At 46.3% G+C, this 13,273-nt stretch overlaps 1 protein-coding gene across 2 annotated transcripts in view; it reads left to right on the forward strand.

Moving 5' to 3' along the window:
- The window catches only part of LOC119441885 (ubiquitin-like-conjugating enzyme ATG3), a 48,981-nt gene extending 36,892 nt beyond the window's left edge, over positions 1-12,089 (forward strand). Inside the window, exons 8-9 of one of the 2 annotated variants that reach the window (XM_049661698.1) lie at positions 3,474-3,601; positions 11,228-12,089. In XM_049661698.1, the coding sequence (XP_049517655.1) occupies positions 3,474-3,601; positions 11,228-11,378 (279 nt within the window). In that variant the 3' untranslated portion in view covers positions 11,379-12,089. The remainder of the gene's footprint in view (positions 1-3,473; positions 3,602-11,227) is intronic. The other variant, XM_037706526.2, reaches the window with a different exon arrangement.
- The last annotated feature ends 1,184 nt before the right edge of the window (positions 12,090-13,273 follow it).

Below are 13,273 nucleotides of genomic sequence, written 5' to 3' on the forward strand. Positions count from 1 at the left end.
GTTTGAGCAAATATAGTAGTTGTGCGATGTGTAACATGCAGTACATATCACCTTCCACCCAATCTGCTGCCTCGCCAGGCAACCTTTGTGAAGAAGACTGAAGCTGCGGCAAAAAAAAACGACGGCTGCAGGAGTGACAGTCAGCCCGGTTCCTTGGATGGCGCCATCGTAAGCACTCGACACCTACGACCTCAACATCACCTATGACAACTACTACCGCACTCCACGGCTCTGCTTCTATGGCTATGATGAGGTATGCTCCTGCAGTGCTTAAAGGGCTTGCACATTGGATGCTCTTACATTATAATAACACTGCGAGCCTTTTATTCTCGTAGTCCTGGCTTTTAAAAGTACCAGCAATACATGGCACTGTCAGCCTTGTGTGAGGCAAACTTTCTGCTTTAATGTGAAAAGGCTTTCTTTTTTTCTTTTTTTTTTGTTACCTTTTAAAAGAGTGCTGACATCACTTTTTTGATAATCAGTTTTTTCATGTTAAAAGGTCTAAACCACTCACTGTGGTAACTCGGTGGCTATGGCATTGCGATGCTGAGGACAAGGTCGCGGATTCAATCCCAGCCATGGGGGCCGCATTCCAATAGGGGCAGCATAAAAAAACACTCATGTACCATTGAGGTGCATGTTAAAGAACCCCACGTGGTCAAAATTAATCCAGAGTCTCCTGCTACGTCAAGCCTTATACATAATCAGATCGTGGTTTTGGCATTTAGTAGAACCTCAGAATTTTTTTTTTTTTTTTTTAACGGGGAGAGGGCAACATCAGCGCTCCTTTTTAACTTTTTCCTTACCGTGCCTATAGAAATAGATCAATTTGATCTACAGTTTTTTCTACATGTTACTATTAAACAATTACGTTGGAATTGTCTACTAGTAACGCCACGCCGTCTGAAATGACTGCTGAACTTTAATAACTCTTCGTCAGATTTGCCAATTTTTGGCATATTGGGGAGTCTGAAAACGTAAAACTTCTGCTCAACTGGAGGAATCGTCAAACCTAACCTCCAATGCTCCTAGCACTGCCTCAATAAAATGACACAATATTTGCACTTTGGTCAACTCAACAACATAATTTTTAAATGACATCAATAGTGAAGATATAGAAGCTTCCGTCAGGTTGTCTTATTTTCCGATTCCGACGTCTAGGTTGTTTTAATGATGTCTCAAACAATGGTAGATGCTCGTGAGTTCATGTTGTTTTACTAATTGTGTTCGACTAATATCAAGTGCAACTTTATTTTTCCCACTGTGGGTTGCTTTTACCCATCGGTGCTTCAACAGAATATGTACAAATTATTATGAGTGATACTTTCTGTTGTGTGGAGTTTCCACTCGCACAAGACCACATAGTCAATTTCAGATCGACCTTCGACTGAAGCTTGACCAGCAGTTTAAACTCTTACATTTTGAACACCACCTGCATAAGTGCCCTTATTCATTACTGTACAATGATGTGCAACAGTCCACATTACTGTACAGTACTGTACAGGAACTGAGTAATGCACGTAGAGGCTCCAGCGCCAGTTGAAGACGCACTAGACCAGCTTGCTTGCACAGAAAAGCTGATCGAACGCAATGATCAAGTATAGGAGTTTTTTGCATGGTCCCTGACCTGACAATCATTGCTTCGCGATCGTAAAGAATTCAGTAAAAAACGAACCAGGTGCCTGCTGCATTTAGTAAAAACAAATGCTTTTGCTCAATATAACTTACCTCTTATCACATTTGTGAAGCTACTGCTTCCCACGTAGCATGGGCATCACTATAGCTAGTATTGACGCCAGCAAATCTGCGTTATAATTTTCTTTCTCCGTGGTCTGGCTTTAAAACGTTAACCAGGAGCCAGGAACATATTTTGTATATTTTACTTTCTTTTTTTTTATTTACTTGGAAGTACCAATACTAAACATAGCAAATGATCACTTTCATTCAAGTTCCTTGGAGTGCTTGTTTGAAGTTTAACCTAAGAATTCTCAAAAGCTGTCTGAGGAATTATTACTGCTTTATGTTCATTAAAAAAAAAACTGGTCATCAGGCTATAGTTTATGTATCATGGTATATGTTGCAACTACTACATCTTAACATAAAATGTTTAAACATGAGAGCACCGAAAATGAGCACATTTCTTGTGGCAAGGAAAGAGTTAGGGGGAAGCTTTAGCTCGGGAGCTCTTCTCTAAATACTTTCATGGGCAATGAGATTTTTTCTCGGCAACCACTGCACCGACCTTGATGAGGGTTGTTGGTTTTAAAAGAAAATATCACGATCCAGTTACTGTAGCAAGTAGCTTTTTTATATAGGCCGTCAATATTTTAACAAAAAATTGCAAAATTTAAAAACAAATATCACGTTCAGAACTCTAACTCTGCAATAAAAATTATATCACAATTTTGCAAACTGCACCTAATAGTACATCTAAAGCAGACAAAATTTGCGCTCTAAAATCTACCATTAATTTGTGAGTAGGACTTTTGTGATACCCTCATAAACAGTGTAAAACTTTCACAAAGGCTGTAAATTCAGGTATCAAGATTGTCCATTTGAGATGCCCTAACAGATTCAGCTTACAGAACTGTGATAACTTTTTTTTTTTAAAGTGCAGTGTTAAGGATTTGTAAGCTTCATGCTGCTATTTTTTTTAGCTTATCAATTTATGGCAATTTTTGTAAAAAGTATGAGGTTAGTAAAGCCTACTTAGATGGCTTATTGTAAAAAGTAATTGTTTTCTCTGCAAATGGTAAGTGGTATCTAAAAGGGTTAAAGACTATCTGCAGTGAAATTTTGCTTTGACTAATTTGGTTATCGATGAGTAGCTATATATATATATATAGTATTAGAGCAACTTTGGCAAAGCTGCAAGGCTGGTAATTGTCTAATTTTCCTATTAACAGCCTTTAAATAGCACTCAACCAGATGGTGCTAATACTTGGTAGTTAGTGGTTACGGTGCAAGTCCGAGCTCATCACCTCCGAGATTTTCAGCATGCCATGGGCACTGCCCATGGCATGCTGGTCATGGGCAGGAGGTCATGCAAAAGGTCATAGGAGGTCATGCAAAAGGAGCCACACTGGTTCTCGCTGTTCTGCGTCATTTTCGGCGAGTGGTAATGCGAGCGTTTTCTTTAGTTTTAGCCTGGAAAACATATATTCTTGTCTACTTTTTGTGACATGTCCACTCATATTTAAATTGTACAATTTTGCACAGAGGCTGGTGTATAACTATACTATTTGAAGATAGGCTTTTTATGTTGTCTAAAATTTAATTGCAGCTAGCCTTGTAAGGTTTGCAAGCCACATGAGTATTTCATTCCATGAAGCCTTTCTCGTCGCATTGTGTTGGGCACACATCTGTTGGTAATGGGAGGGAACACTTGTAGTGTTATAAGAACCGAAACCTGGACATGCAACAGCATGCAACACTACTGGTTCATTATCCTGTTATGGTGGCCATCTGTGCAGAAGCGACAGCCTCTGAGCATGGAGGCCATGTACGAGGACATCAGTCAGGACCATGCCAAGAAGACGGTCACCATGGAAGCCCATCCTCACCTGCCAGGCCCTCCGATGGCCTCTGTTCACCCTTGCAGGTATGGACTTGTAACAATGTGCATCAAAACGTGGAAACTGTCATAGCTCAGGGTAGCCAGATGCAGATAGCTGTCTATGTGCAAATAGGCAGTCGTCTCTGAAACAGAAGAAATATTGAACCAATGAAGTGGCGACACATTTGCGAGCAGAGTCTGAAACAAGTAGAAAAAGCTAGCCTAAGCAATTTGTCTAATCATCAGGCTGCATGTATATATAATTACGAAAATTGTTATCTTGAAATACCCATCAGTGTTTTAGGAAGCTCGCTGCCTCTTCAAGGAGGGGGGACTAACATTTGTCACAATGACAGCGTATTTGTCATGGAACTCCCATTTCAGTTAGTGTATTTTCTGGTAAAGTATAAATCCTCCCCCCCCCCCTCCCCTCCCTTCCTCTTTATTTTGAGCACAATAAGTGTAAGCCAACAAAAGCCAACAAGGAACTTGTCCTTATACCCTGTCCCTTTCTGGGCACTGCATGCTGTGGTTGCTTGCATAGTGAAGCACCAGCCCAACAGTTTAGACACTGTCCTCTGCATCTATCCTCTGTCCAGGAGCTGTAGCTTTTCATTTTTACCTGCAGGCAACAGCTTTTAAAGCATTGTAACTGCTCTTCGAACATTTTTAGTGAATTTGATACAAAGCACCTAATCTTCCTGTATCAAACAGTGCAAGGCTGGCATGTCTGAGATGAGTGCTAAGGTGGAAAAGCTGGTATGGCTGTGCACTCTTGGGGACAAACGTAAAGATGCGAAATGCATTAGTAAAGAACACGAATGACAGCCACAGGTACATGCCAACAAGTTTTTCTTTAAAGTGGCAGAACTTTTTGCCAATACAAAGTATATACCAGGTCAGAGCGCACGGCAGCCACCTTCACCATGTGACTGAGAACGAAATTTATCGCTGGCACGATGCTTCCGTAATGGACATACCACCTGACATGGCCAAAGCCCATTTTCCAGGCTACCTATCACAATCAAGTTCAGAAAGTACCTGCAGAGCATGCACACAGTGCTCGCGTAGGAGTGTTTATTTACTCATTGACAAAGGCATCATTCCTAAGGGTCCTCACTTTATCCCAGTCAGCGCATACTTTTCGCTACCAAGGTCATTCTTCAAAGCCTTATTCTTATGCATTGTGGCCCAAGTCATCGTATTTACCCACAGCAGTATTAATTAAGCACTGCAATATACAAGAAAAGGACTGTCCTTTGTTTTGACCCTTGTGTGTTACCTGTTGTTTGTTAATTCCCAGGATCGAAACTCCATTGGGGCCAGTAGCATGATTTTTAGAAATGTTGTTTTCCGTGACTGCTGTCTGTAGTGGCGTTATTTTAACCGTAATTACTCCACACTTTTGTGCTTTGAGTGATGTGATTTTGGTGCAGTAACCCGCACTTTGCTACAGCTGCTGGTCTGGTATGCAGGCCAGCAGTTCTCCCTTGGCCACACAGCCTGTCGATATGTAGTCCGGCATATGCTGACTGCATTGTAGACCACTGTAGGCTACAACTGCTGGTTAGACTGTGTGCCCACAGTTCATGGAAACGGGACTCTTGCAGATCCTTTGGCAAGGCTGTCCACAATGCGTTGTGCAAGTTAGGAGCGCATTTATCTATGCAGTCTATGCACGTTGCATGAAGGAGACCATAGACAAGACACTTTCAGGGATGCTTTCATTTTCGCATCACTAGTGCCCGAGGCATCAGTGTCTACGAGCGACAGCATTCTTGGCAGTGCCAAGCACTTTGCTGCTACTCGTAGACATTGATGTGGGTGTCAATTCAGTCTCCGACTCCGGGACCTCCTCCTGTATATTCTATTTTATAATAACAACCTTATACAGTAAAAGCTCGATGATACGATCACGGCTAATACGAATTTCCGGATGATACGAATTTTTCTGTGGTCCCGGCCGAGCCCCATTACTTTGCAACGTGCTAGAGAACGGTTGTTACGAATCGATTTTCAGCCTGCGTCTGTTGATATGAATAAACGCCGCCCCACCGACGGCCGCGAAAGAGAACAGCGTGCAGTCACGCGCTTTCTCTCCTTCTCTTTTGGTGCGGAGGCGCGGCGCCGGACAGCGCGGACTCCGCGACTGGGCGCGAAGAGTTTGAAGCGGTAGCGCTTCAAGAAATAAATGCTTTTTACGTACATGTGCCTGAGTGAGTTCACCTCTGACTCTTTAATTTAGCTACAGTCGAATCTCGTTAATTTGAACACGCTTACTTCGAACATACCGCGTACCGACAATGCTCTTAGCAGCGCGCCAAATAACGCGGCGGCGCCTCCGACCGGCATTGCTCCGACACCGCCATAGAGGAAAAGCTCAGGAGAGACCCCTCAATGCCGCGCGCGAAGGAACGGGGAAAAAAAAAAAGAACCCGAACCCGCGGCGGAAATTTCCCCCTCTCTCAAATTGCAAGGTCGCCGTTTCTGCATCGCGCCGGAACAAACGTGTACGTGCCGACTAGAGTGTTCTAGACAACCGTATTCTAGCACACACTAGTGCCGACGTCTCGTCTCAGCCACGCGGATAAAATGGCAGTGAACCCTTCTCCTCTATTTTCTAGTCACATGTTGACCTTGCACGCTGCGGCAGCAGCGCAGAGGGAAGCAGCGGCGGAGGCACAATCGGGCCAACGAAACTGCCACGCCCGCAAACGCTCGCTTCCCGATAACGGCAGAAAACGAAACTTCAGTGCAACGGCCAGCCAAGGCAGCAACACTGGGCGAACAAGGAGAGCAACGCTGTGCGCAAGCGCGGCTATATATGCGTTCCCGTGTCTTCAATAAACGCTTCTTCGTGTGGTGATCACGGTGTGCATTACGCTCGATACATGGTGTCAGAAGTGTAGCTCGCTCACGGACCATGACCGACCTACCCCCGCCTGAGCCACTGCAAGTGGGCGACAACGCAGCGGCGTCCTGGCAGACATTCAAGCAACGCATCGAGCTGTACCTGATAGCAACGGAGCCCACGAAGCCACGCAGTAAGGAGCAGAAAGCTGCAATTTTTTTGCATGTTGCGGGTCAAGAAGCTATTGACGTGTTTAATACCCTGAACCTATCACCGGAGGAAGCTAATGACTACGACGCGTTGGTTAAAGCGTTTGAAAACTACTGCTTGCCTAAGCGTAATGAGACTTACGAACGCTATGTGTTCCGCTCGCGTCGTCAGGCACACGGAGAGCCATTTGAACAGTTCTTTCGGGATCTGCAACTAAAAGCAAGAACGTGCAACTTTGGGGATTTGCGAGATTCCATGCTGCGGGACCAAATCGTGTATGGCATTTGCAGCACTTCCCTGCGAGAAAAACTTCTTCGAAAGAAAGACTTGACGCTGGTTACAGCAGTAGAATGCTGCAAAGCTGAGGAACTTGCCGAATCGCAAAATAGGGCGTGGATGGAGGAAAACAAGATTGAACCTGTTTCACGAACGCAAGCGAAACGCGGACGCCAAAAATGCCGGTACTGCAACTTCTCGCACGCGCCAAGGAAGTGTCCGGCGTTCGGCAAGACATGCAACAAGTGCACGAAGCCTAATCACTTCGCCGCCTGCTGTACAAGCAAGCGAGCAGCCGTTGATGACGTGTTCGAAGGAGCGGAGAGTGGCAGTGACTTCGACGTTCTGGAGATCAGCACGACGGAAAGTAAGCGTGGCCCCGAAAGTCGCGACTGGATTATAACAACGAACATTGAAGGAACTGATGTGCAGCTGAAGGTCGATACGGGAGCGCAGGCTAACTTGTTGCCGCGTTCGCTGTTCAAAAGGCTCGGAACTAAGCAGCAGCCGTACCCCACGAGGAGCATCCTGCGCCATTATGGGGGTGGCGAAATACCACACAGTGGCAAGGTTCGCCTCGCCGTGCAGTTAGACAAACGGCGTGTGCTACTTGAGTTCTTCATAGTAAAGAAGAAGCAAGCCATTCTGGGCCTCGGGGCAAGTGAGCAACTTGGTCTGGTCAACAGAGTGAACGCGGTGGACAGCAGCGAGGCATATGGAAGCCTAAAGCAGGCATTCCCGAGGTTATTCACTGGCATTGGCAGGACGCGGTGCGAGTACAAAATGGTGCTTCGAGAGGACGCTGTCCCTGTGGTACAGCCAACCCGGCGTGTACCTTTCGCCCTCAAGAAGCCACTTAAGAAAGAACTTGACCGGATGAATGCTGCAAACATCATCGAGAAGGTGGAAGAACCATCAGACTGGGTAAGTCCCCTGGTTATCGTGAGGAAGAAAAATGGGGACTTAAGAGTATGCATGGACCCGCGAGCAATTAATAGGGCGGTGAAGAGAGAGCACTTTCAGTTGCCATGTCGGGAAGAAATCGAAGGGGATCTAGCGCATGCAAAGTATTTCAGCAGACTCGATGCCAACAGTGGTTTTCATCAAATTCCTCTCGACAAAAAGACATCAGAAATCTGCACATTCAGTTCGCCGTTTGGCCGGTATCGGTATCTCAGACTGCCGTTCGGTATTGCATCTGCACCCGAAGTTTTCCAGCGTACAATGAGCCAGATATTTGACGACCTCCCGGGAACACGTGTGTACATTGACGATGTGCTAGTGTGGGGTTCTACGCAAAAGGAACATGATGAACGCCTGTTCAAAGCGCTGGAAAGGGCACAGGCAGAGGGCCTAACTTTGAATGCAGAAAAGTGCATTTTCGGACGCACTGAAATCAGCTTCTTGGGTGATAAGATTAGTTCCAAAGGTATTGAGCCCGATCCCGACCTGATAAAGTGCGTTTTAAACCACCCTCCGCCAACGACCAAGAAAGACGTTCAACGCTTGCTTGGTACCGTGAACTATTTCGGCAAGTACTTGCCACTGTTGTCAGCCCATACTGAGGCCTTGCGCAGCCTGATTAGAAAGGACACAGTTTTCGAATGGACGCATGTTCACGAGCGTGAGTGGGCGCAGCTCAAGATGATGCTGACGGAAGCGCCCGTCCTGGCTATCTTTAATCCCGAGCTTCCCACAAAACTGTCGACGGATGCGTCAGCATTTGCACTCGGAGCAGTGCTTTTCCAACAACATGGAGGAGACTGGCGCCCGGTAGGCTACGCGTCGCGGGCACTCACAGAAACCGAGCGAAGGTACGCCCAAATAGAAAAAGAGGCCCTGGGCATAACATTCGGCTGTGAAAAGTTCAATGATTATGTCATAGGAAGACATATCGTTATCGAAACCGACCACAACCCATTATTGGCAATTTCAAAGAAGGAAATAGGCGACATGCCACCGCGTCTGCAACGACTATTTCTTCGACTGCTCAAGTACGAGTTTGAGTTGCAGTATGTTCCAGGCAGCAAATTGGTTGTTGCTGACACATTGTCACGAATCCCATCACGGGAACAACCAGAAAAAGGCACAACGGACGTTGAAGTTCATGCCGTGGGCGCCCTGACTGCCGTCGTCGGACCAGCCACCCTATCCCGTCTGCAGGTAGCAACTGCCAGTGATGCAACGGCGCAAGACGTCATCTCCAGGCTGCAGTCATCAATGCCTATAGAAGGTGAACTAAAGTCCTTCACACAAGAACTTTCTGTAGTCAACGGAGTACTCCTCAAGGGAACCAAAGTAGTCGTGCCTGCAAGCATGCGAACAGAGATGCTGCGACGAGTGCACCAAGGGCATCTCGGCTTAGGAAAATGCAAATCGAGGGCTCGCAAGTTGATGTATTGGCCAGGAATGTCAACAGATATTGCTCAGTTCATTGACAGGTGTGACGTTTGCAAGAAGTTTGCTTATCGACAGCCTGACGAGCCCCTGTGCCAGCGCAGCGTTCCAGACATGCCATGGGCCAGAGTTGGTACAGATCTTTTTCAACACGCCGGAAAGCATTTTTTGGTTGTCTATGATGCCTACTCTAATTTTCCAGAAGTCGAGCACCTGAAGGAGACCTCTGCAACAACTGTCATTCATAAACTACGTCAGATCTTTGCAAGGCATGGAATACCACTAGAAGTTTGCAGTGATGGCGGCCCGCAGTTTGCGTCAAAAGAGTTTAAAGATTTTGCGGCTCGTTATGACTTTGTGCATACGATTTCAAGTCCACGTTTTCCCAGGTCCAATGGGCTCGCCGAGAAGGGCGTACAAGTGGTCAAGCGGCTTCTGGGCAAGACTGAGACCAAGAAAGAGGACTTCTATTTGGGCCTTCTCAACTACAGGGTGTGTCCTCTCGAAGATGGCCGTTCACCATCGGAACTGCTAATGGGACGAAGTCTAAGAACGCTACTTCCAAATTTTTCAGCGTCATCCTCAGGTCTCGTTCAAAAACATGTTCAGGCAAGGACCTCAGGAAGACCACTACCTCCGCTACAGAAGGGAGACGTCGTCCGAATCCTCCGAAATGGTAGATGGGATATCAAAGCGCAAGTCCAAGATCTCGTGGCCCCGAGATCGTACACCGTTCTGACTGAGGATGGCCGGATTTTCCGTCGAAATAGACAGCACCTTCGCAAAACACCAGAAGCGTTCTATCGAACCATCCATTACCAGGCGGACGACTGCGACGACGCCCCTGATTCATCTCCGAGCGCTGTCACACAGCAGAGGCAAGAACCTCCGCAGGCCACACAGGACCGACCACCAGCAGGCACACCAGGAGTGCCCAACATTGCAGATTCACTGCGACGATCTACCAGACCGCGAAGACCCCCAGACCGCCTGGCCTACACGCACGGGTTCCAGCAGACTGAAACAGCCTAGGAGTGTCGACTGCTACGCATCGATGTTGAGTGCTTTCAGTGCTTTCAGTGCTTTCAATGCTTTCAGTCCTATCTGTGTTTTCAGTGTTTTCCTTCTTCAAAGAAAGGAGGATGCAACGGCCAGCCAAGGCAGCAACACTGGGCGAACAAGGAGAGCAACGCTGTGCGCAAGCGCGGCTATATATGCGTTCCCGTGTCTTCAATAAACGCTTCTTCGTGTGGTGATCACGGTGTGCATTACGCTCGATACATTCAGGGGGTGGCTAAAATAAGCTGGCGCCAGCACGGAGTCGAAGGTGAGAGAGCTACGAGGGAGTTGAGAGGGAGGGCGAGGGGAGCCACCGAAGCGGCGGAGTTGACGCGGCCATATCCGCTTCCCTGCCGCCCTCCTCCCTCACCTTCGACGGTCTCCGCGCGCACCCGTGTGCCGGCGCCGCCCGCTCGCTCCCTGAAGCTTCGTTTTCTGTCGTTATCGGGAAGGGACCGTTGGGCAGTTTCGTGGCCCGCGCTTGCTATGCGCTTGCGCGCCGCGATATTTCACGACTCGCACCGTTCGTGCATCGTGCTATGGTGCACGAATACTTCAAAAATACGTCCTTTTAATTGGAACAAATTTTCGGGCCCCTTCGAGTTCGAATTATCGAGATTCGACAGTACTAGTTTTAATTGTGTTTCGATGATACGAATTTCGGCTAATACGAATATTTTTCGTGACCCCGTGAGATTTGTATCATCGAGCTTTTACTGTATATAGTAATAAAATACAATTCTGATTTTGATTCTGCTGCTAGTCACAAAAAATGTTGCAAAAGTGAAAGCATCCCAGAAAATGATCGTTAGAGAATAGTACCACCCCATGTCTAGAGCTTCTTTGTTTCATTTTCTTCTGTTTTCGTGTGACACCAGGCATGCTGAAGTGATGAAGAAGATCATCCAGACTGTGACTGAAGGCGGCGGTGAACTGGGTGTCCACATGTACCTGATCGTGTTCCTGAAGTTTGTCCAAGCCGTCATCCCTACCATAGAGTACGACTACACCCAGAACTTTGCCATGTGAAGTGCAAGCAGTTCATGGCATTAAGCTCATTTAAATTTATGAGGAGACTCGGGAGCAAGGTTGACACTCGTTTTCTTTTTCCATAAGCTGTGTCCCAACTGTTGCAGGGAGTACAGAACATTTGGTAGCATGCATTGGTGCTGTGCCAGTCGAGAACTGTGATGGGGCGCACATTGTGTTGTTCATTCTGTACTAGTTGGGTTGGTCATGTTCCCTCTCGCTATGATGTGTGACTGTCTATAAATGTGTGTGGTGGGCCTGTGCCAGTTTGAACGATCACAGTGCACAGTTTTTCTTATCTGGCAAATACCTACTTGACCCGTTGTCAGTCCCTGAAGCTCCTACAGTGCTCTTAAAAGTATTTTAAGATATTGTGTAAGGTGTTCGAGAGGTTGTTATTGCAGAGTACTATAATAATGGCAGAGACGTTGCAGCAACTTATGAACTCTAAAGACAGATATTACACAGTTTCACTTCATTGCTCACTTGCTGTGAAGACAACAGATCAGAGCAAGCTCGTAGATAGACTCGATGAACAGCACTCATCTCTACAGCCATTCTTGGTTTAGGATATTTGCCTATCCTCTTGCTGCAATGTTCCCTCATCTTTGTGCCTGCTGCAAAGGCATAAAGCTCTGTAAGCTCTATTCACTAGCAATTTTAGGCTTTTCACTGTGATTTTTCTGAAATAAAGACAATGATGCAAATGAATTGCTTGATTATGTCCCTAGTTGTGTGTGCGTAATCATGAATAATGAAGTGACTTTGTTTACTTGCAAAACCTCCACACATACAGTGCATGTTGTGCATGCAGCAACATGCAAAATAGTGTGCAGAGAAAGAAAGCCGTCTTTTTTTCTTATTATTTAATGGACAGGCTGTGGGTAGGGGAGTGCGGGATGGCGCAACACTTTCTGTCTGTCATCATTTTTTGTGCATCTTTCCACTCGGAGATTCCGTACTATTGAGCATCTGCTCTGTAATATGCAAGTAGTATAAGTAAGGAGACTGATGTCATGCGACATTCAGGTCTGTATTGTAAGGCCAGTGGCAGCTGCTAGCGACTGACATGGCCGACCATTAATCGGACAGCGCACGGTGTCAGACATATGGCACAGTGAGAGAAAAGCATTCTGCTTATTTGCACTCTTGATCACCTCAGCAGCATCAGTGGGAACAGTATACACATGCAGTGAGTGATGGGCGTGTAGTAGTACCAAGTTGAATAGGGGATTGCAACACATGGCTTTCTCGCCAGGCACACTTGGTGGAGCTCAATAGATGTGACACAGTCAGTTTCCTTTCAGCTAGTGCCACCTTTCCCACTAATCTCCACTTACATTTTCCTGTGTTGGCCAAGTCCATCTTGTGCCTGCAAATTTTGACATATCATTGCTTCATCTATGAAGCTCTGCCAATTTTAACTGCCTTTTCCTGCCCTTGGCTCTCGTCTGAACAGACAGTCAATTATGTGCTGTAATCATTACACAACTTGCCCAATTGCAATATTAACTGGAATATCAGCTGCCCTCAGATTTATAATTTTTCAATTCCAGCAAACGTGCGGTTCCACAACTTGCTACACGCAGAATGTGTTTACTATATTTTCGTCTTTAAGATATCGGATAAGCTTGCATTCATGACTTAGGAGTGGCTTCTAAATGCATTCAAATCAATCCACCTGCACATTTCCTTTTCATGACCTCCGTACCCCATGACTACTTTGCCTAGATTACAATGAATGCTCGCACATTCCTATGCTGAAGGAAGTTTGAATACCTTGCTGCGATAAAACTGGAAACCATCATTGACTGTAGGTGTTAAGTGGAGGCATTAAGTCTTGAAGTGTCGACCTACAATTGGGCTTTCCTTTCTTCAAACGTGCAAAGCACACC

Source organism: Dermacentor silvarum, chromosome 2, assembly GCF_013339745.2.
Source record: "Dermacentor silvarum isolate Dsil-2018 chromosome 2, BIME_Dsil_1.4, whole genome shotgun sequence".
In the NCBI taxonomy this organism is placed as follows: domain Eukaryota; kingdom Metazoa; phylum Arthropoda; class Arachnida; order Ixodida; family Ixodidae; genus Dermacentor; species Dermacentor silvarum.